At 50.2% G+C, this 21,625-nt stretch overlaps 1 protein-coding gene across 1 annotated transcript in view; it reads left to right on the top strand.

Annotated features, from left to right (window-relative positions):
* Nucleotides 1-21,378, top strand: part of LOC147084817 (BAR/IMD domain-containing adapter protein 2-like) — a 36,282-nt gene extending 14,904 nt beyond the window's left edge. Inside the window, exons 4-6 of the mRNA XM_085979536.1 lie at nucleotides 18,177-18,238; nucleotides 20,249-20,320; nucleotides 21,214-21,378. Of these exons, the coding sequence (XP_085835662.1) occupies nucleotides 18,177-18,238; nucleotides 20,249-20,320; nucleotides 21,214-21,363 (284 nt within the window). The 3' untranslated portion in view covers nucleotides 21,364-21,378. The remainder of the gene's footprint in view (nucleotides 1-18,176; nucleotides 18,239-20,248; nucleotides 20,321-21,213) is intronic.
* Nucleotides 21,379-21,625: the final 247 nt, after the last annotated feature.

Genomic DNA, 21,625 nt, shown 5'->3' with positions numbered 1-21,625 from the left:
TTAGCAGACATGCTGGAGCAAAGCGAGTCACCAGGTCTCCGTCTCCTGGATGGAGAAGTGAAATCCCTGTTCTATGCGGACGACCTGGTTCTGCTGTCTCCCACAGAACAGGGATTACAGCAACAACTAGACCTACTCGACAAATACTGCCAAAATTGGGCTCTAACAGTAAATCTAAAGAAAACCAACATCATGATTTTTCAAAAAAGGCCCAGATGTCAGGAAAACAAATACCAGTTTACCCTCAGTGATACCACTATAGGACACACTATGAGCTACACCTACCTTGGTCTAACTATTACAGCATCAGGGAGCTTCAGCATAGCAGTGAATGCACTAAAAGAAAAAGCCCGAAGAGCCCTATATGCAATAAAAAGAAAATTCTACAACATCCAAATCCCAATCAAAATCTGGCTCAAAATATTTGACAGCATAATCCTGCCCATTGCACTGTACGGTAGTGAAGTATGGGGCCCGCTAAATCACCAAAGCTACACTAAATGGGAAAAACACACAATAGAAGCCCTACATGCAGAATTCTGCCGAAGCATCCTTCGCACCCAAAGAAAAACGCCAACAAATGCATGCAGAGCCGAACTAGGCAGATACCCACTGATAATAAACATCCAAAAACGAGCACTAAACTTCCTAAATCACCTCAAATCTAGCTCCCCAGACACCCTTCATTTCAAAGCCTTTCAGACCCAAGAGCTAAACCCAGAAAAGAGTCCCCTGAGTCAGCTGCTACTGAAACTAAGTACTCAGCCGGACCCTGACCAGCCCCAGACCAACACAGCCGTCCAAACACCAATCCGAGTGAACCAAATCATTAAAAAATGCAAAGAAACCTACCTGGAACATTGGAACAAAATAACCGAAAGCCAAAGCAGATTAGAATGTTACCGGGCCCTAAAAAGAGAATATAAACTGGCAGACTACCTCACGACCATCAGAGACACAAAACAGAGACAGACCCTCACCAGGTACAGACTAAGCGACCACCAACTGGAAATTGAAAAAGGCAGATACAAGAAATCCTGGCAGCCTAGAGAGAATAGAATATGCGATCAATGTCTGGCCGGCGAGGTTGAAACAGAGATGCATTTCCTCCTAAAATGCGAAAAATTCAACACATCAAGAAACATATTATTCAACAAGCTAAGCCAAACAACCCCAGATTTCAAGGAATTGGATGACCTGTCAAAATTGAGATTAGTCCTAGGAGAAGGAGACAGACCATACCTTGGGGCCAAATATGTAACAACATGTCACAACCTGAGGACTGTTTAAAATTAAGACTGTTTAAAATTAATATTGAACGTACCAAATGAAGTACAAAGACTGTTTAAAATTAATATTGTTTAAAAGTAATATTGTATGTACCCAACAAATGTCAAATCGATTGACACCTACAGAATGTTGGAAAACTGTACCTTTTTGCTATGTAAGCTTTGGCAATATGGTTCTCTGTAAACTTTCATGCCAATAAAGCATTTGAATTGGAATTGGAATTGGAATTGGAGAGACAGAGAGAGACAGAGAGAGAGAGACAGAGAGAGAGACAGAGAGAGAGAGAGAGAGACAGAGAGAGAGAGAGAGACAGAGACAGAGAGAGAGACAGAGAGAGAGAGAGAGAGACAGAGAGAGACAGAGAGACAGAGAGAGAGAGAGAGACAGAGAGAGACAGAGAGAGAGACAGAGAGAGAGAGAGAGAGACAGAGAGAGACAGAGAGACAGAGAGAGACAGAGAGACAGAGAGAGACAGAGAGTAAACTTTCATGCCAATAAAGCATTTGAATTGAATTGAATTGAATTGAGAGAGAGAGAGAGAGAGAATGTTTGGAATGTGGAGCGGTGAGTGTGTGGGAAATATTCAGCTGTTGCGGTCCGTGATGATCCCCAGTGAAACCGGCGATTCGAAGAATGTGACGCGATTTAGACACCTGATTTAAATTCATAGAATCACAGAATGACAGAGCCCGGGAGGAGGCCATTCGGCCCATCGTGCCTGTGCCCGCTCTGTGGTCGAGCTCTCCCATTAGTCCCACTCTCACCCCTCGCTCGTTCCCCACAGCCCTGCAAATGACCCCTTCAAGTATTTCTCCAATCCCCCTTTTGAAAGTCTCTATTGAATCTGCTTCCACCGCCCTTTCAGGCAGCACATTCTAGATCACAACAACTCGCTGCGTAAAGACATTCTTCGTATCTCCCCTGGAATTTTTGGCCAATTATTTTAAATCTGTGTCCTTTGGTTACTGACCTGACCCACACAGGAGCTGACTCGCAGACGCACACTGACCATGCGGTACCAGGCGTGTGTCTGAGTGTTTTTTTATTTGTTTATGGGATCTGGGCGTCGCTGACAGGGCCAGCATTTATCGCCCATCCCTAGTTGCCCCGTGAGAAGGTGGTGGTGAGCCGCCTTCTTGAACCGCTGCAGTCCGTGTGGTGAAGGTACTCCCACAGCGCTGTTAGGGAGGGAGTTCCAGGATTTGGACCCAGCGACGATGAAGGAACGGCCGATATATTTCCAAGTCGGGATGGTGTGTGTGACTTGGAGGGGAACTTGGAGGTGGTGGTGTTCCCACGCGCCTGCTGCCCTTGTCCTTCTAGGTGGAAGAGGTCGCGGGTTTGGGAGGTGCTGCCGAAGAAGCCTTGGCGAGATGCTGCAGTGCATCTTGTAGATGGTACACACTGCAGCCACGGTGCGCCGGTGGTGGAGGGAGTGAATGTTTAAGGTGGTGGATGGGGTGCCAATCAAGCGGGCTGCTTTGTCCTGGATGGTGTCGAGCTTCTCGAGTGTTGTTGGAGCTGCACTCATCCAGGCAAGTGGAGAGTATTCCATCACACTCCTGACTTGTGCCTTGTAGATGGTGGAAAGGCTTTGGGGAGTCAGGAGGTGAGACACTCGCCGCAGAATTCCCAGCCTCTGACCTGCTCTTGTAGCCACAGTATTGATGTGGCTGGTCCAGTTAAGTTTCTGGTCAATATTTCAATGAGATCACCTGAGTGGTGGGATGGTTTGAGGGCGAGGTGTGTGGGTTGAGTGCAGTGATGGTTTGAGGGTGAGGGGTGTGGGTAAGAGTGAAGTGACGGTTTGAGGGTGAGGTGTGTGGGTAAGAGTGAAGTGACGGTTTGAGGGTGAGGGGTGTGGGTTGATTGGAGTGACGGTTTGAGGGTGAGGTGTGTGGGTAAGAGTGAAGTGACGGTTTGAGGGTGAGGGGTGTGGGTTGATTGGAGTGACGGTTTGAGGGTAAGGGGTGTGGGTTGAGTGCAGTGACGGTTTGAGGGTGAGGTGTGTGGGTAAGAGTGCAGTGACGGTTTGAGGGTGAGGTGTGTGGGTAAGAGTGGAGTGACGGTTTGAGGGTGAGGGGTGTGGGTAAGAGTGGAGTGACGGTTTGAGGGTGAGGGGTGTGGGTAAGAGTGGAGTGACGGTTTGAGGGTGAGGGGTGTGGGTTGATTGGAGTGACGGTTTGAGGGTGAGGTGTGTGGGTAAGAGTGGAGTGACGGTTTGAGGGTGAGGGGTGTGGGTTGATTGGAGTGACGGTTTGAGGGTGAGGGGTGTTGGGTTGAGTGCAGTGACGGTTTGAGGGTGAGGGGTGTGGGTTGAGTGCAGTGACGGTTTGAGAGTGAGGTGTGTGGGTAAGAGTGAAGTGACGGTTTGAGGGTGAGGGGTGTGGGTAAGAGTGGAGTGAAGGTTTGAGGGTGAGGTGTGTGGGTAAGAGTGCAGTGACGGTTTGAGGGTGAGGTGTGTGGGTAAGAGTGGAGTGAAGGTTTGAGGGTGAGGTGTGTGGGTTGAGTGAAGTGATGGTTTGAGGGTGAGGTGTGTGGGTAAGAGTGAAGTGAAGGTTTGAGGGTGAGGTGTGTGGGTAAGAGTGAAGTGACGGTTTGAGGGTGAGGTGTGTTGGGTTGAGTGCAGTGACGGTTTGAGGGTGAGGTGTGTGGGTAAGAGTGCAGTGACGGTTTGAGGGTGAGGGGTGTGGGTTGAGTGCAGTGACGGTTTGAGGGTGAGGTGTGTGGGTTGAGTGCAGTGACGGTTTGAGGGTGAAGTGTGTGGGTTGAGTGAAGTGATGGTTTGAGGGTGAGGTGTGTGGGTTGAGTGCAGTGACGGTTTGAGGGTGAGGTGTGTGGGTAAGAGTGCAGTGACGGTTTGAGGGTGAGGGGTGTGGGTTGAGTGCAGTGACGGTTTGAGGGTGAGGTGTGTGGGTTGAGTGCAGTGACGGTTTGAGGGTGAGGTGTGTGGGTAAGAGTGCAGTGACGGTTTGAGGGTGAGGGGTGTGGGTTGAGTGCAGTGACGGTTTGAGGGTGAGGTGTGTGGGTTGAGTGCAGTGACGGTTTGAGGGTGAGGTGTGTGGGTAAGAGTGAAGTGACGGTTTGAGGGTGAGGTGTGTTGGGTAAGAGCGAAGTGACGGCTTGAGGGTGAGGGGTGTTGGGTTGAGTGGAGTGAAGGTTTGAGCGTGAGGTGTGTGGGTAAGAGTGAAGTGACGGTTTGAGGGTGAGGTGTGTTGGGTAAGAGTGAAGTGACGGTTTGAGGGTGAGGGGTGTTGGGTTGAGTGGAGTGAAGGTTTGAGCGTGAGGTGTGTGGGTAAGAGTGGACGGGCGATTTGAGGGAAGTGGAATTGGGAACAGATATTGCAAGCGCACATTAAGCTGCCAATTCGCTGCAGATTATCGGCCCTTGTTTCTACATTCCCTTTCAGCCCATTGTCTAATGTCCTTTCCTTCCTGCCTTGGCATTCTGTCTCCGTCTGATTATGTTGCTTGTTTAATTCACATAAACCTCACCCCTTCTCCCTCCTACTTCACACACGCAACTTAGCAACTAGCCCACAGCTATCCTGTGTTGAGACAGCAAAATCCTGAACTCTCGGGTATCTGTTATTCTGTAAATAAACCCCCCCGAACCCCTCGATTAGATTCCAGCCTGTAACTCATTCCTGGGTATCTGTTATTCTATATATAAACCCCCCTGAACCCCTCGATCAGATTCCAGCCTGTAACTCACTCCCGGGTATCTGTTATTCTATATATAAACCCGCTGAACCCCTCGATCAGATTCCAGCCTGTAACTCACTCCCGGGTATCTGTTATTCTATATATAAACCCCACCGATCCCCTCGATTAGATTCCAGCCTGTAACTCACTCCCGGGTATCTGTTATTCTATATATAAACCCCCCCGAACCCCTCAATTAGATTCCAGCCTATAACTCATTCCCGGGTATCCGTTATTCTATATATAAACCCCCCGAACCCCTCGATTAGATTCCAGCCTGTAACTCACTCCCGGGTATCAGTTATTCTATATATAAACCCCCCGAACCCCTCGATTAGATTCCAGCCTGTAACTCACTCCCGGGTATCTGTTATTCTATATATAAACCCCCCGAACCCCTCGATTAGATTCCAGCCTGTAACTCACTCCCGGGTATCTGTTATTCTATATATAAACCCCCCAAACCCCTCGATTAGATTCCAGCCTGTAACTCACTCCCGGGTATCTGTTATTCTATACATAAACCCCCCAAACCCCACGATTAGATTCCAGCCTGTAACTCACTCCCGGGTATCTGTTATTCTATATATAAACCCCCCGAGCCCCTCGATTAGATTCCAGCCTGTAACTCACTCCCGGGTATCCGTTATTTTATATATAAACCCCTGAACCCCTCGATTAGATTCCAGCCTGTAACTCACTCCCGGGTATCTGTTATTCTATATCTAAACCCCCCGAACCCCTCGATTAGACTCCAGCCTGTAACTCACTCCCGGGTATCTGTTATTCTATATATAAACCCCTCCCCGAACCCCTCGATTAGATTCCAGCCTGTAACTCACTCCCGGGTATCTGTTATTCTATATATAAACCCCCCCAAACCCCGAGAGACAGAGAGAGAGATAGAGGTATACAGCACAGAAAGAGACCCTTCGGCCCATCGTGTCTGCGCCGGCCATCAAGCCCTGTCTATTCTAATCCCATTTTCCAGCACTTGGTCCGTAGCCTTGTATGCTATGGCGTTTCAAGTGCTCATCTAAATGCTTCTTGAATGTTGTGAGGGTTCCTGCCTCTACCACCCTTTCAGGCAGTGAGTTCCACATTCCAACCACCCTCTGGGTGAAAAAGTTTTTCCTCAAATCCCCTCTAAACCTCCTGCCCCTTACCTTGAAACTATGCCCTCTGGTTACTGACCCCTCTACTAAGGGGAAAAGTTCCTTTCTATCTACCCTATCTATGCCCCTCATAATTTTGTACACCTCAATCAGGCCCCCCCTCAGCCTTCTCTGCTCCAAGGAAAACAACCCCAGCCTGTCCAGCCTCTCTCCATAGCTGAAGCGCTCCAGCCCAGGTAACATCCTGGTGAATCTCCTCTGCACCCTCTCCAATGCAATCACATCCTTCCTATAGTGTGGCGACCAGAACTGCACACAGTATTCCAGCTGTGGCCTAACTAGCATTTTGTACAGCTCCATCATAACCTCCCTGCTCTTATATTCTATGCCTCGGCTAATGAAGGCAAGAGTTTATGCTTGAACTGTATAAAGCACTAGAAGGGCCACAACTAGGTCGCTGAAGGTAAGCATGCAGGTGCAGCAGGCGGTCAAGAAGGCAAATGGTATGTTGGCCCTCGTAGCGAGAGGATTCGAGTACAGGAACAAGGATGTCTTGCTGCAGTTGTACAGGGCCTTGGTGAGACCACACCTTGAGTATTGTGCGCAGTTTTGGTCGCCTTATCTGAGGAAGGATGTTCTTGCCATGGAGGGAGTGCAGCGAAGATTCACCAGACTGATACCTGGGATGGCAGGAATGACGTATAAGGAGAGATTGGGTCGATTGGGCTTATACTCGCTGGAGTTTAGAAGAATGAGAGGGGATCTCATTGAAACTTATAAAATTCTAACAGGACTAGACAGACTAGATGCAGGAAGGATGTTCCCGATGGCCGGGGAGTCCAGAACCAGGGGTCACAGTCTAAGGATAAGGGGTAAGCCATTTAGGACTGAGATGAGGAGGAATTTCTTCACCCAGAGAGTGGTGAACCTGTGGAATTCACTACCACAGAAGGGAGTGGAGGCCAATTCATTAAATATATTCAAGAAGGAGTTGGATATATTTCTTAAGGCTAAAGGGATCAAGGGATATGGGGAGAAGGCAGGGACAGGGTACTGAATTTGGATGATCAGCCATGATCTCATTGAATGGCGGAGCAGGCTCGAGGGGCCGAATGGCCGACTCCTGCTCCTATCTTCTATGTTTCTATGTAACTAGAGTACGGCGTGCAGTCCTGGTCACCACATTACAGGAAGGATGTGATTGCACTAGAGAGGGTGCAGAGGAGATTTACGAGGATGTTGCAAGGACTGGAGAATTTTAGCGATGAGGAAAGATCGGAGAGGCTGGGGTTGTTTTCTTTGGAACAGAGGAGACTGGGGGGAGATTTAATTGAGGTGTATAAAATTGTGAGGTGTCTAGATAGAGTGGATAAGGAAGGACCTGTTTCGCTTAACAGAGAGGTCACTAACCAGGGGAGCAGAGATTGAAAGTAATTGGGAGAAGGTTTAGAGGGGATTTGAGGGGAAATGTCTTCACCCAGAGGGTGGTGGGGGTCTGGAACTCACTGCCTGAAAGGCTGGTCGAGGCAGAGACCCTCATCGCATTTAAACAGTACTTGGATATGCGCTTTAAGTGCCTTAACCCACAGGGCTACAGACCGAGAGCTGAAAAGTGGGATTAGGCTGGAGAGCTCTTTGTCGGCCGGCACGGACACGGTGGGCCGCATGGCCTCATAAGAACATAAGAACATAAGAAATAGGAGCAGGAGTAGGCCAATCGGCCCCTCGAGCCTGCTCCGCCATTCAATAAGATCATGGCTGATCTGATCCTAACCGCCAATCCACTATCACAGAACCATCTCCTGAATCGAACAGAATTAGACACACGAAATAGGAGCAGGATCAGGCTACACGGCCCCTGGGCCCGCTCCGCTACCCACAGGGCCATGACCGATCCGAACCTAGACTCATGTCCAAATTCCTGCCCGCTCCCCGTAACCCTTAATTCCCTTTACTTCTAGGAAACTGTCTATTTCTGTTTTAAATTTATGTAATGATGTAGCTTCTACAGCTTTTTGGGGCAGCATATTCCATGGACCTACCACCCTCTGAGTGAAGTAGTTCCTCCTCATCTCAGTTTTGAAAGAGCAGCCCCTTATTCTAAGACTATGCCTCCTAGCTCTCGTTTCACCCATCATCGGGAACATCCTCCCCGCATCCACCCGATCCAACCCCTTCACAATCTTATATGTTTCAATAAGATCGCCTCTCATTCTTCTGAACTCCAATGAGTAGAGTCCCAATCTACTCAACCTCTCCTCATATGTCCATCCCCTCATCCCCGGGATTAACCGAGTGAACCTTCTTTGTACTGACTCGAGAGCAAGTATGTCCTTTCTTAAGTATGGCCTCCTTGCGTGCCGTAAAAGTCTTTGCTTCTACGCTGAGATTCCAGCCCGTAACTCACTCCCAACCCCCCCTCGTCCGTCCCCGCTGCACCTCTCAGTAGGAGCTGGCGATTCCGGTTGGAACGGAATTTGCCAGTCCCTCGGGAGTTTTCCGTGTCAGCTGTTGGGCCTATCTGATCCTCGGCTCGTTCACTTGTGCCCTGGCAGCAGTTAAGGGCATGGATCGCGGGGCAGGCCTAGGGCGGGGCTGTTGGGGGAGAGTTGGCAAGGAGACGGGTAGCTCACGCCTACATTCTTGAGATGCCCAACATTGTTTCTGATTAGGTTACGGATCCCTGCATGTTCCTTTGGTTCGACGCGGCTCTCCACGGAGACTGAGAGAGTTGGCCATCACCTTCGGAGAATCTCTTCTCTTAGGCAGTCCCTCGGAACCGAGGATGACTTGCTTCCACACTAAAAATGAGTTCTCAGGTGACTGATGAGTCCAATGCGGGACCTACAATCACTGTCTCTATAGAGACTGTAGGTCCCTGTCTCATTCTATAGACTCTGGAACAGTTCTCATGGATTGGAGGGTAGCTAATGTTACCCCACTGTTCAAAAAAGGTGGTAGAGAGAAAACGGGGAATTACAGACCGGTAAGCCTGACATCGGTAGTGGGGAAAATGCGAGAGTCCATTATAAAAGATGTAATAGCAGAGCACTTGGAAAACAGTGACAAAGTCAACATGCATTTACAAAAGGTAAATCGTGCTTGACTAATCTATTGGAGTTTTTTTGAGGATGTAACTAGTAGAGTAGATAAGGGAGAACCAGTGGATGTGGTGTATTTGGACTTTCAGAAGGCTTTCGATAAGGTCCTGCATAAGAGATTATCGTGTAAAGTTAAGGCTCATGGGATTGGGGGTAAGGTACTGACTTGGATAGAGAACTGGTTGGCAGACAGGAAGCAAAGAGTTGGAATAAACGGCTCTTTTTCCGAGTGGCAGGCAGTGACTAGTGGGGTACCGCAGGGATCGGTCCTAGGACTCCAGCTATTCACAATATATATTAATGATCTAGACGAGGGAACTAGATGTAATATCTCCAAGTTTGCAGATGACACAAAGCTGGGTGGGCGTGTGTGCTGTGAGGAGGATGCCGAGAAACTCCAGTATGATTTGGACAGGTTGGGTGATTGGGCAGATGCATGGCAGATGCAATATAATGTGGATAAATGCGAGGTTATCCACTTTGGTGTCAAAAACAGGAAGGCAGATTATTATCTGAATGGCAATAGATTGGGAGAAGGGGAAGTGCAACGAGACCTGGGTGTCCTTGTGCACCAGTCGCTGAAGGTAAGCATGCAGGTGCAGCAGGCGGTTAAGAAGGCAAATGGTATGTTGGCCTTCGTAGTGAGAGGGTTTAAGTACAGGAACAGGGATGTCTTGCTGCAGTTGTACAGGGCCTTGGTGAGACCACATCTTGAGTATTGTGTGCAGTTTTGGTCATCTTATCTGAGGAAGGATGTTCTTGCCATGGAAGGAGTTCAGCGAAGATTCATCAGACTGATACCTGGGATGGCAGGAATGACGTATGAGGAGAGATTGGGTCGATTGGGCTTATACTAGCTGGAGTTTAGAAGAATGAGAGGGGATCTCATTGAAACTTATAAAAGTCTGATAGGACTGGACAGACTAGATGCAGGAAGGATGTTCCCGATGGCGGGGGAGTCCAGAACCAGGGAGTCACAGTCTAAGGATAAGGGGTAAGCCATTTAGGACAGCAATGAGGAGGAATTTCTTCACCCAGAGAGTGGTGAACCTGTGGAATTCTCTACCACAGAAGGCAGTGGAGGCCAATTCATTAAATATATTCAAGAAGGAGTTGGATATATTTCTTAAGGCTAAAGGGATCAAGGGATATGGGGAGAAAGCAGGGACAGGGCACTGAATTTGGATGATCAGCCATGATCTCATTAAATGGCGGAGCAGGCTCGAGGGGCCGAATGGCCTACTCCTGCTCCTATCTTCTATGTTTCTATGCTTCCACACTAAAAATTAGTTCTCAGGTGACTGATGAGTCCAATGCGGGTCCTACAGTCTCTGTCACAGGTGGGGCAGACGGCGGTTGAAGGGGCGGGTGGGTTGGGGTGCTTGGGTTGACGTGCGCTCCTTCCGCTGTTTGCGCTTGGCTTCCCGCTTGCTCCCGGCGAAGGGACTCGAGATGTTCGGCGCCTTCCCGGATGCTTCTCCTCCACTTTGTGCGGTCTTGGGCCAGGGATTCCCAGGTGTCGGTGGGGATGTTACACTTTTTCAAGGAGGCTTTGAGGGTGTCCTTGAAGCGTTTCCTCTGCCCACCTGGGGCTCTCTTGCCGTGTCGGACGCTTGTTTTGGGAGTCTCGTATCGGGCATGCGGACGATGTGAACTGTCCATCGGAGCTGATCGAGCGTGGTCAGAGCTTCGATGCTGGGGATGTTGGCCTGAGCAAGAACACTGACGTTGGTGCGCCTATCCTGCCAATGGATTTGCAGGATCTTGCGGAGGCAGCGTTGGTGGTACCTCTCCAGTGCTTTGAGGTGTCTGCTGTACATGGTCCATGTGATGCCCCCCGATTATCAAAATACATGACAAGGCCTTGGACAACATGGACCACTTTCCATGCCTCGGGAGCCTACTGTCAACAAGGGCAGACGTCGACGACGAAGTTCAACACCGCCTTCAGTGTGCCAGTGCAGCCTTCGGTCGCCTGAGGAAGAGAGTGTTTGAAGACCAGGACCTCAAACCCGGCACCAAGCTCATGGTCTACAGAGCAGCAGTGATACCCGCCCTCCTTCATAGAATAGTCCTGCACAGAAGGAGACCATTCGGCCCATCGAGTCTGCGCCGACTATCTCCAACAAGCGAGAGTTTAACCACCGCCCCTTGACATTCAATGGCATTACCATCGTCAAATCCCTCACCATCAATATCCGGGGAGTCTCCATTGAACAGAAACTTAACTGGACCAGCCACATAAATACTGTGGCTACAAGAGCAGGTCAGAGGCTGGGAATTCTGCGGCGAGTGTCTCACCTCCTGACTCCCCAAAGCCTTTCCACCATCTACAAGGCACAAGTCAGGAGTGTGATGGAATACTCTCCACTTGCCTGGATGAGTGCAGCTCCAACAACACTCAACCAGCTGGACACCATTCAGGGTAAAGCAGCCCGCTTGATCGGCACCCCATCCACCACCTTAAACATTCACTCCCTCCACCACTGGCGCACCGTGGCTGCAGTGTGTACCATCTGCAAGATGCACTGCAGCAACTCGCCAAGGCTTCTTCGGCAGCACCTCCCAAACCCGCGACCTCTTCCACCTAGGACAAGGGCAGCAGGCGCACGGGAACATCCCAGGAACGAATTAAAAAATTCCCCTCAGGCAGTGCATTCCAAATCGTAGCCACTCATTGCGTAAAAAAGGTTTTCCTCATCTCCCCTCTGGTTCTTCGGAGAATCGCCTTCAATCTGTGTCCTCTGATTACCGACCCTCCGGCCATTGGAAAAAGTTTCTATCTACTCTGTCTAAACTCTTCATGATCTTTAACACCTCTATCAAATCTCCTCTCAAACTTCTCTGCTCTAAGGAGAACAACCCCAGCTTCTCCAGTCTCTCCACATCACTGAGGTCCCTCATCCCTGGTCCCATTCTGATCAATCTCCCCTTAACCTTCTCTGCTCTAAGGAGAACAACCCCAGCTTCTCCAGTCTCTCCACATCACTGAAGTTCCTCATCCCTGGTACCATTCTGGTCAACCTCCCCTTAACCTTCTCTGCTCTAAGGAGAACAACCCCAGCTTCTCCAGTCTCTCCACATCACTGATGTCCCTCATCCCTGGTACCATTCTGGTCAATCTCCCCTTAACCTTCTCTGCTCTAAGGAGAACAATCCCAGCTTCTCCAGTCTCTCCACATCACTGAAGTCCCTCATCCCCGGTACCATTCTGGTCAATCTCCCCTTAACCTTCTTTGCTCTAAGGAGAACAACCCCAGCTTCTCCAGTCTCTCCACATCACTGAAGTCCCTCATCCCTGGCACCATTCTGGTCAATCTCCCCCTTAACCTTCTCTGCTCTAAGGAGAACAATCCCAGCTTCTCCAGTCTCTCCACATCACTGAAGTCCCTCATCCCTGGTACCATTCTGGTCAATCTCCCCTTAACCTTCTCTTCTCTGAGGAGAACAACCCCAGCTTCTCCAGTCTCCCCACATCACTGAAGTCCCTCATCCCTGGTACCATTCTGGTCAATCTCCCCTTAACCATCTCTGCTCTAAGGAGAACAATCCCAGCTTCTCCAGTCTCTCCACATCACTGAAGTCCCTCATCCCTGGTACCATTCTGGTCAATCTCCCCTTAACCTTCTCTGCTCTAAGGAGAACAATCCCAGCTTCTCCAGTCTCTCCACATCACTGAAGTCCCTCATCCCTGGTACCATTCTGGTCAATCTCCCCCTTAACCTTCTCTGCTCTAAGGAGAACAGCCCCAGCTTCTCCAGTCTCTCCACATCACTGAAGTCCCTCATCCCTGGTACCATTCTGGTCAATCTCCCCTTAACCTTCTCTGCTCTAAGGAGAACAATCCCAGCTTCTCCAGTCTCTCCACATCACTGAAGTCCCTCATCCCTGGTACCATTCTGGTCAATCTCCCCTTAACCTTCTCTGTTCTAAGGAGAACAATCCCAGCTTCTCCAGTCTCTCCACATCACTGATGTCCCTCATCCCTGGTACCATTCTGGTCAATCTCCCCTTAACCTTCTCTGCTCTAAGGAGAACAACCCCAGCTTCTCCAGTCTCTCCACATCACTGAAGCCCCTCATCCCTGGTACCATTCTGGTCAATCTCCCCTTAACCTTCTCTGTTCTAAGGAGAACAACCCCAGCTTCTCCAGTCTCTCCACATCACTGAAGTCCCTCATCCCTGGTACCATTCTGGTCAATCTCCCCTTAACCTTCTCTGCTCTAAGGAGAACAATCCCAGCTTCTCCAGTCTCTCCACATCACTGAAGTCCCTCATCCCTGGTACCATTCTGGTCAATCTCCCCTTAACCTTCTCTGTTCTAAGGAGAACAACCCCAGCTTCTCCAGTCTCTCCACATCACTGATGTCCCTCATCCCTGGTACCATTCTGGTCAATCTCCTCTTAACCTTCTCTGCTCTAAGGAGAACAACCCCAGCTTCTCCAGTCTCTCCACATCACTGAAGTCCCTCATCCCTGGTACCATTCTGGTCAATCTCCCCCTTAACCTTCTCTGCTCTAAGGAGAACAATCCCAGCTTCTCCAGTCTCTCCACATCACTGAAGACCCTCATCCCTGGTACCATTCTGGTCAATCTCCCCCTTAACCTTCTCTGCTCTAAGGAGAACAACCCCAGCTTCTCCAGTCTCTCCACATCACTGAAGTCCCTCATCCCCGGTACCATTCTGGTCAATCTCCCCTTAACCTTCTCTGCTCTAAGGAGAACAATCCCAACTTCTCCAGCCTCTCCACATCACTGAAGTCCCTCATCCCTGGTACCATTCTGGTCAATCTCCCCTTAACCTTCTCTGCTCTAAGGAGAACAACCCCAGCTTCTCCAGTCTCTCCACATCACTGAAGTCCCTCATCCCTGGTACCATTCTGGTCAATCTCCCCTTAACCTTCTCTGCTCTAAGGAGAACAACCCCAGCTTCTCCAGTCTCTCCACATCACTGAAGTCCCTCATCCCTGGTACCATTCTGGTCAATCTCCCCTTAACCTTCTCTGCTCTAAGGAGAACAACCCCAGCTTCTCCAGTCTCTCCACATCACTGAAGTCCCTCATCCCTGGTACCATTCTGGTCAATCTCCCCTTAACCTTCTCTGCTCTAAGGAGAACAACCCCAGCTTCTCTAGTCTCTCCACATCACTGAAGTCCCTCATCCCTGGTCCCATTCTGGTCAATCTCCCCTTAACCTTCTCTGCTCTAAGGAGAACAACCCCAGCTTCTCTAGTCTCTCCACATCACTGAAGTCCCTCATCTCTGGTACCATTCTGGTCAATCTCCTCTACACCCTCTCCAAGGCCTTGACATCCTTCCTGAAGTGCGGTGCCCAGAATTGGACACAATACTCCAGCTGGGGCCTAACCAGTGTTCTATAAAGGGTTCAGCATAACTTCCTTGCCTCTATTAATAAAGTACAGGATCCCGTGTGCTTTGTTAGCTTTTCCTGCCACCTTTAAAGATTTGTGTACATATACCCCCAGGTCTCTCTGTTCCTGCACCCACTTTAGGATTGTACCATTTAGTTTATTTTGCCTCTCCTCACTCTTCCTTCCAAAATGTATCACTTCACACTTCTCTGCGTTAAACTTCATCTGCCGCCTGCCTGCCCATTTCACCAGTCGGTCTACATCCTCCTGACGTCTATTACTATCTTATCATAAGAACTTAAGAGCATAAGAATTAAGAGCAGTATTTGGCCCTTCGGCCCCTCGAGCCTGCTCCTCCATTCAAAAATATCAAACACTCCCAGGGCAGGTACAGCACGGGTTAGATACAGAGTAAAGCTCCCTCTACACTGTCGCATCAAACACTCCCAGGGCAGGTACAGCATGGGTTAGATACAGAGTAAAGCTCCCTCTACACTGTCGCATCAAACACTCCCAGGGCAGGTACAGCACGGGTTAGATACAGAGTAAAGCTCCCTCTACACTGTCCCATCAAACACTCCCAGGGCAGGTACAGCACGGGTTAGATACAGAGTAAAGCTCCCTCTACACTGTCCCATCAAACACTCCCAGGGCAGGTGCAGCATGGGTTAGATACAGAGTAAAGCTCCCTCTACACTGTCCCATCAAACACTCCCAGGGCAGGTACAGCACGGGTTAGATACAGAGTAAAGTTCCCTCTACACTGTCCCATCAAACACTCCCAGGGCAGGTACAGCACAGGGTTAGATACAGAGTAAAGCTCCCTCTACACTGTCCCATCAAACACTCCCAGGGCAGGTACAGCACAGGGTTAGATAAAGAGTAAAGCTCCCTCTACACTGTCCCATCAAACACTCCCAGGGCAGGTACAGCACGGGGTTAGATACAGAGTAAAGCTCCCTCTACACTGTCCCATCAAACACTCCCACGGCAGGTGCAGCACGGGTTAGATACAGAGTAAAGCTCCCTCTACACTGTCCCATCAAACACTCCCAGGGCAGGTACAGCACGGGTTAGATACAGAGTAAAGCTCCCTCTACACTGTCCCATCAAACACTCCCAGGGCAGGTACAGCACGGGTTAGATACAGAGTAAAGCTCCCTCTACACTGTCCCATCAAACACTCCCAGGGCAGGTACAGCACGGGTTAGATACAGAGTAAAGCTCCCTCTACACTGTCCCATCAAACACTCCCAGGGCAGGTACAGCACGGGTTAGATACAGAGTAAAGCTCCCTCTACACTGTCCCATCAAACACTCCCAGGGCAGGTACAGCACGGGTTAGATACAGTGTAAAGCTCCCTCTACACTGTCCCATCAAACACTCCCACGGCAGGTACAGCATGGGTTAGATACAGTGTAAAGCTCCCTCTGCACTGTCCCATCAAACACTCGCAGGGCAGGTACAGCACTGGGTTAGATACAGAGTAAAGCTCCCTCTACACTGTCCCATCAAACACTCCCAGGGCAGGTACAGCACGGGTTAGATACAGAGTAAAGCTCCCTCTACACTGTCCCATCAAACACTCCCAGGGCAGGTACAGCACGGGTTAGATACAGAGTAAAGCTCCCTCTACACTGTCCCATCAAACACTCCCAGGGCAGGTACAGCACGGGGTTAGATACAGAGTAAAGCTCCCTCTACACTGTCCCATCAAACACTCCCAGGGCAGGTACAGCACGGGGTTAGGTACAGAGTAAAGCTCCCTCTGCACTGTCCCATCAAACACTCCCAGGGCAGGTACAGCACGGGGTTAGATACAGAGTAAAGTTCCCTCTACACTGTCCCGTCAAACACTCCCAGGGCAGGTACAGCACGGGGTTAGATACAGAGTAAAGCTCCCCCTACACTGACCCATCAAACACTCCCAGGGCAGGTACAGCACGGGTTAGATATAGAGTAAAGCTCTCTCTACACTGTCCCATCAAACACTCCCAGGGCAGGTACAGCACGGGGTTAGATACAGAGTAAAGCTCCCTCTGCACTGTCCCATCAAACACTCCCAGGGCAGGTACAGCACGGGTTAGATACAGAGTAAAGCTCCCTCTACACTGTCCCATCAAACACTCCCAGGGCAGGTACAGCACGGGGTTAGATACAGGGTAAAGCTCCCTCTGCACTGTCCCATCAAACACTCCCAGGGCAGGTACAGCACGGGGTTAGATACAGAGTAAAGCTCCCTCTACACTGTCCCATCAAACACTCCCAGGGCAGGTACAGCACGAAGTTAGATACAGAGTAAAGCTCCCTCTACACTGTCCCATCAAACACTCCCAGGGCAGGTACAGCACGGGGTTAGATACAGATTAAAGCTCCCTCTACACTGTCCCATCAAACACTCCCAGGGCAGGTACAGCACGGGGTTAGATACAGGGTAAAGCTCCCTCTGCACTGTCCCATCAAACACTCCCAGGGCAGGTACAGCACGGGATTAGATACAGAGTAAAGCTCCCTCTACACTGTCCCATCAAACACTCCCAGAGCAGGTGCAGCACGGGTTAGATACAGAGTAAAGCTCCCTCTACACTGACCCATCAAACACTCCCAGGGCAGGTACAGCGTGGGTTAGATACAGAGTAAAGCTCCCTCTACACTGACCCATCAAACACTCCCAGGGCAGGTGCAGCACGGGTTAGAAGGATAGACAGAAAGGAAAGGGAGGTGGGGTGACTTTGCTGGTAAAAGATGGGATCAGTGCAGTGGTGAGAAGTGATATTGGCTCAGAAGGTCAAGATGTAGAATCGGTTTGAGTTGAGCTGAAAAACAATAAAGGGACAAAGTCTCTGGTGGGCGTAGTCTACAGGCCCCCGAACAGGAGCAATACTGTTGGACAGAGTATTAATCAACAAATAACGGAGGCCTGGAAACAAAGGTACGGTAATAATCATGGGTGATTTTAATCGCCATATTGATTGGACAAATCAAACTGGCCATGGTAGCCTTGAGGTGGAGTTCATAGAGTGCATCCGTGATGGTTTCCTAGAACAGTATGTAATGGAACCAACCAGGGAGCAGGCTATCTTGGATCTGGTACTATGTACTCAACGACTCCGCCTCCACAGCCCTCTGTGGTAGAGAATTCCAAAGATTCACCGCCCTCTGAGTGAAGAAATTCCTCCTCATCTCAGTCCTCAATGGCCGACCCCTTATCCTGAGACTGTGACCCCTGGTTCGAGACTCTCCAGCCCAGGGGGGGAAACAGCCTCTCAGCGTCTACCCTGTCAATCCCCCTCAGAATCTTAGACCTTTCAATGAGATCACCTCTCATTCTCCTAAACTCCAGAGAGTATCGGCCCAATCTACTCAATCTCTCTTCACTGTTTACTGCACTTCCACGATTTGCGCCATCTGCAAATTTTAAACTTCTGCCCTCCAACCCCAAGTCCAAGTCAATAATGTTCTGGACGGAAAACTAAGTCTCCTCGCTACCATCGCTGACCAGACCAAACCCACAAATCCGGTCCTGTCCTTGCACTAAGGTAAAGAGGGATCTCTTGCGAATATCTTAATCAATCTTTCCTCTTCCCATCAGGGGACACGCTGTTTCAAATGGCAGAGGTCCATCGACAGATTCAAGTGCAGACAGAAGAGACGGTGAGTCACTTTACATCCTCGACACGGTCCCATCAAACACTCCCAGGGCGGGTAGAGTATGGGTTAGATACAGAGTAAAGCTCCCTCTACATGTGTCCCGTCGAACACTCCCAGGGCAGGTACAGCACGGGTTAGATACAGAGTAAAGCTCCCTCTACACTGTCCCATTAAACACTCACAGGGCAGGTACAGCACGGGGTTAGATACAGAGTAAAGCTCCCTCTACACTGTCCCATCAAACACTCCCAGGGCAGGTACAGCACGGGGTTAGATACAGAGTAACGCTCCCTCTACACTGTCCCATCAAACACTCCCAGGGCAGGTACAGCACGGGTTAGATACAGAGTAAAGCTCCCTCTACACTGTCCCATCAAACAGTCCCAGGGCAGGTCCAGCACGGGGTTAGATACAGAGTAAAGCTCCCTCTACACTGTCCCATCAAACACTCCCAGGGAAGGTACAGCACGGGGTTAGATACAGAGTAAAGCTCCCTCTACACTGTCCCATCAAACACTCCCAGGGCAGGTACAGCACGGGTTAGATACAGAGTAAAGCTCCCTCTACACTGACCCATCAAACACTCCCAGGGCAGGTACAGTACGGGTTAGATAGAGAGTAAAGCTCCCTCTACACTGTCCCATCTAACACTCCCAGGGCATGTACAGCACGGGTCAGATACAGAGTAAAGCTCCCTCTACACTGTCCCATCAAACACTCCCAGGGCAGGTACAGCACGGGGTTAGATACAGAGTAAAGCTCCCTCTACACTGTCCCATCAAACACTCCCAGGGCAGGTACAGCACGGGTTAGATACAGAGTAAAGCTCCCTCTACACTGTCCCATCAAACACTCCCAGGGCAGGTACAGCACGGGTTAGATACAGAGTAAAGCTCCCTCTACACTGTCCCATCAAACACTCCCAGGGCAGGTACAGCACGGGGTTAGATACAGAGTAAAGCTCCCTCTACACTGTCCCGTCAAACACTCCCAGGGCAGGTACAGCACGGGTCAGATACAGAGTAAAGCTCCCTCTACACTGTCCCATCAAACACTCCCAGGGCAGGTACAGCACGGGGTTAGATACAGAGTAAAGCTCCCTCTACACTGTCCCATCAAACACTCCCAGGGCAGGTACAGCACGGGTTAGATACAGAGTAAAGCTCCCTCTACACTGTCCCATCAAACACTCCCAGGGCAGGTACAGCACGGGTTAGATACAGAGTAAAGCTCCCTCTACACTGTCCCATCAAACACTCCCAGGGCAGGTACAGCACGGGGTTAGATACAGAGTAAAGCTCCCTCTACACTGTCCCGTCAAACACTCCCAGGGCAGGTACAGCACGGGGTTAGATACAGAGTAAAGCTCCCTCTACACTGTCCCATCAAACAATCCCAGGGCAGGTACAGCACGGGGTTAGATACAGAGTAAAGCTCCCTCTACACTGTCCCATCAAACACTCCCAGGGCAGGTACAGCACGGGTTAGATACAGAGTAAAGCTCCCTCTACACTGTCCCATCAAACACTCCCAGGGCAGGTACAGCACGGGGTTAGATACAGAGTAAAGCTCCCTCTACACTGTCCCGTCAAACACTCCCAGGGCAGGTACAGCACGGGGTTAGATACAGAGTAAAGCTCCCTCTACACTGTCCCATCAAACAATCCCAGGGCAGGTACAGCACGGGGTTAGATACAGAGTAAAGCTCCCTCTACACTGTCCCATCAAACACTCCCAGGGCAGGTACAGCACGGGTTAGATACAGAGTAAAGCTCCCTCTACACTGTCCCATCAAACACTCCCAGGGCATGTACAGCATGGGTTAGATACAGAGTAAAGCTCCCTCTACACTGTCCCGTCAAACACTCCCAGGGCAGGTACAGCACGGGGGTAGATACAGAGTAAAGCTCCCTCTACACTGTCCCATCAAACACTCCCAGGGCAGGTACAGCACGGGGGTAGATAAAGAGTGAAGTTCGAATCTTTCCTGATTTTGCTCCATTATTCCCACAGTTGAACGTGTTCCATTCTGAATTAATTACCCACTTGGAACAGAAATTGGAATTGGACGTGAAGTATTTAAACGTGAGTAAGCCTCTAAATCAGCTTTTTGCCCAATTCGATGTCTTGTTCTATCTCATTTAACCCTTGTAACTGCTTCACTGAGAAACCAATTGCTGGAGTTGTACAGGGCCTTGGTGAGACCGCACCTTGAGTATTGTGTGCAGTTTTGGTCGCCTTATCTGAGGAAGGATGTTCTTGCCATGGAGGGAGTGCAGCGAAGATTCACCAGACTGATACCTGGGATGGCAGGAATGACGTATGAGGAGAGATTGGGACGATTGGGCTTATACTCACTGGAGTTTAGGAGAATGAGAGGTGATCTCATTGAAAGGTCTAAGATTCTGAGGGGGATTGACAGGGTCGATGCTGAGAGGCTGTTTCCCCCCTGGGCTGGAGAGTCTCGAACCAGGGGTCACAGTCTCAGGATAAGGGGTCGGCCATTGAGGACTCAGATGAGGAGGAATTTCTTCACTCAGAGGGCGGTGAATCTTTGGAATTCTCTGCCCCAGAGGGCTGTGGAGGCTCAGTCGTTGAGTATATTCAAGGCTGAGATCGATAAACTTTTGGACTCTCGGGGAATCGAGGGATATGGGGATCGGGCGGAGTTCAGGTCGAAGATCAGCCATGATCTTATTGAATGGCGGAGCAGGCTCGAGGGGCCGAATGGCCCACTCCTGCTCCTAATTCGAATGTTCTTGTACTCCAACCCCTTTGCAATGAAGGCCAACACACATAGTCGGGCCGAATGGCTTGTATATTCTCTGTAAGTCCTATGTCACCTTCTCCGGGAGGATGTGTGAAGAGATTGCCGAGGCTTAGCTTGCCTCTCGAAGCAATGGTTAATCAAACCTGCAGAGGCGGAATGAGAACTCATTGTTTTATTTTTTTCATCTTCTCCAAAACCCTCGGTCCAGTCCACCCTGAAAAAATATCAGCTGGAGATTCGCGGTAAGGCCCACTCGATCGACAAATGTCATTCGGAATTGAAGAAACTGCGTCGGAAGAGTCAAGTCAGCAAGAATCCGCAGAAGTACGGGGATCGAGAGATGCAGGTAATTCCCTGAGGACCTCCCTGACTCAAAACATGCGACTCCCTCCTCTCCCTCAGTCTCCAAACTGTGGCACTCCCTCCCCTCCCTCAGTCTCCAATCTGTGGGACTCCCTCCCCTCCCTCAGTCTCCAAACTGTGGGACTCCCTCCCCTCCCTCAGTCTCCAAACTGTGGGACTCCCTCCCCGCCCTCAGTCTCCAAACTGTGGGACTCCCTCCCCTCCCTCCGTCTCCAAACTGTGGGACTCCCTCCCCTCCCTCAGTCTCCAAACTGTGG

This window comes from Somniosus microcephalus, unplaced genomic scaffold (genome assembly GCF_052327205.1).
Source record: "Somniosus microcephalus isolate GS21.2 unplaced genomic scaffold, FLI_Smic_1.0 unresolved_chr9, whole genome shotgun sequence".
NCBI lineage: Eukaryota > Metazoa > Chordata > Chondrichthyes > Squaliformes > Somniosidae > Somniosus > Somniosus microcephalus.
Note: the sequence above shows the minus strand (reverse complement) of the source record. Positions and strands in the feature narration are given on the sequence as shown.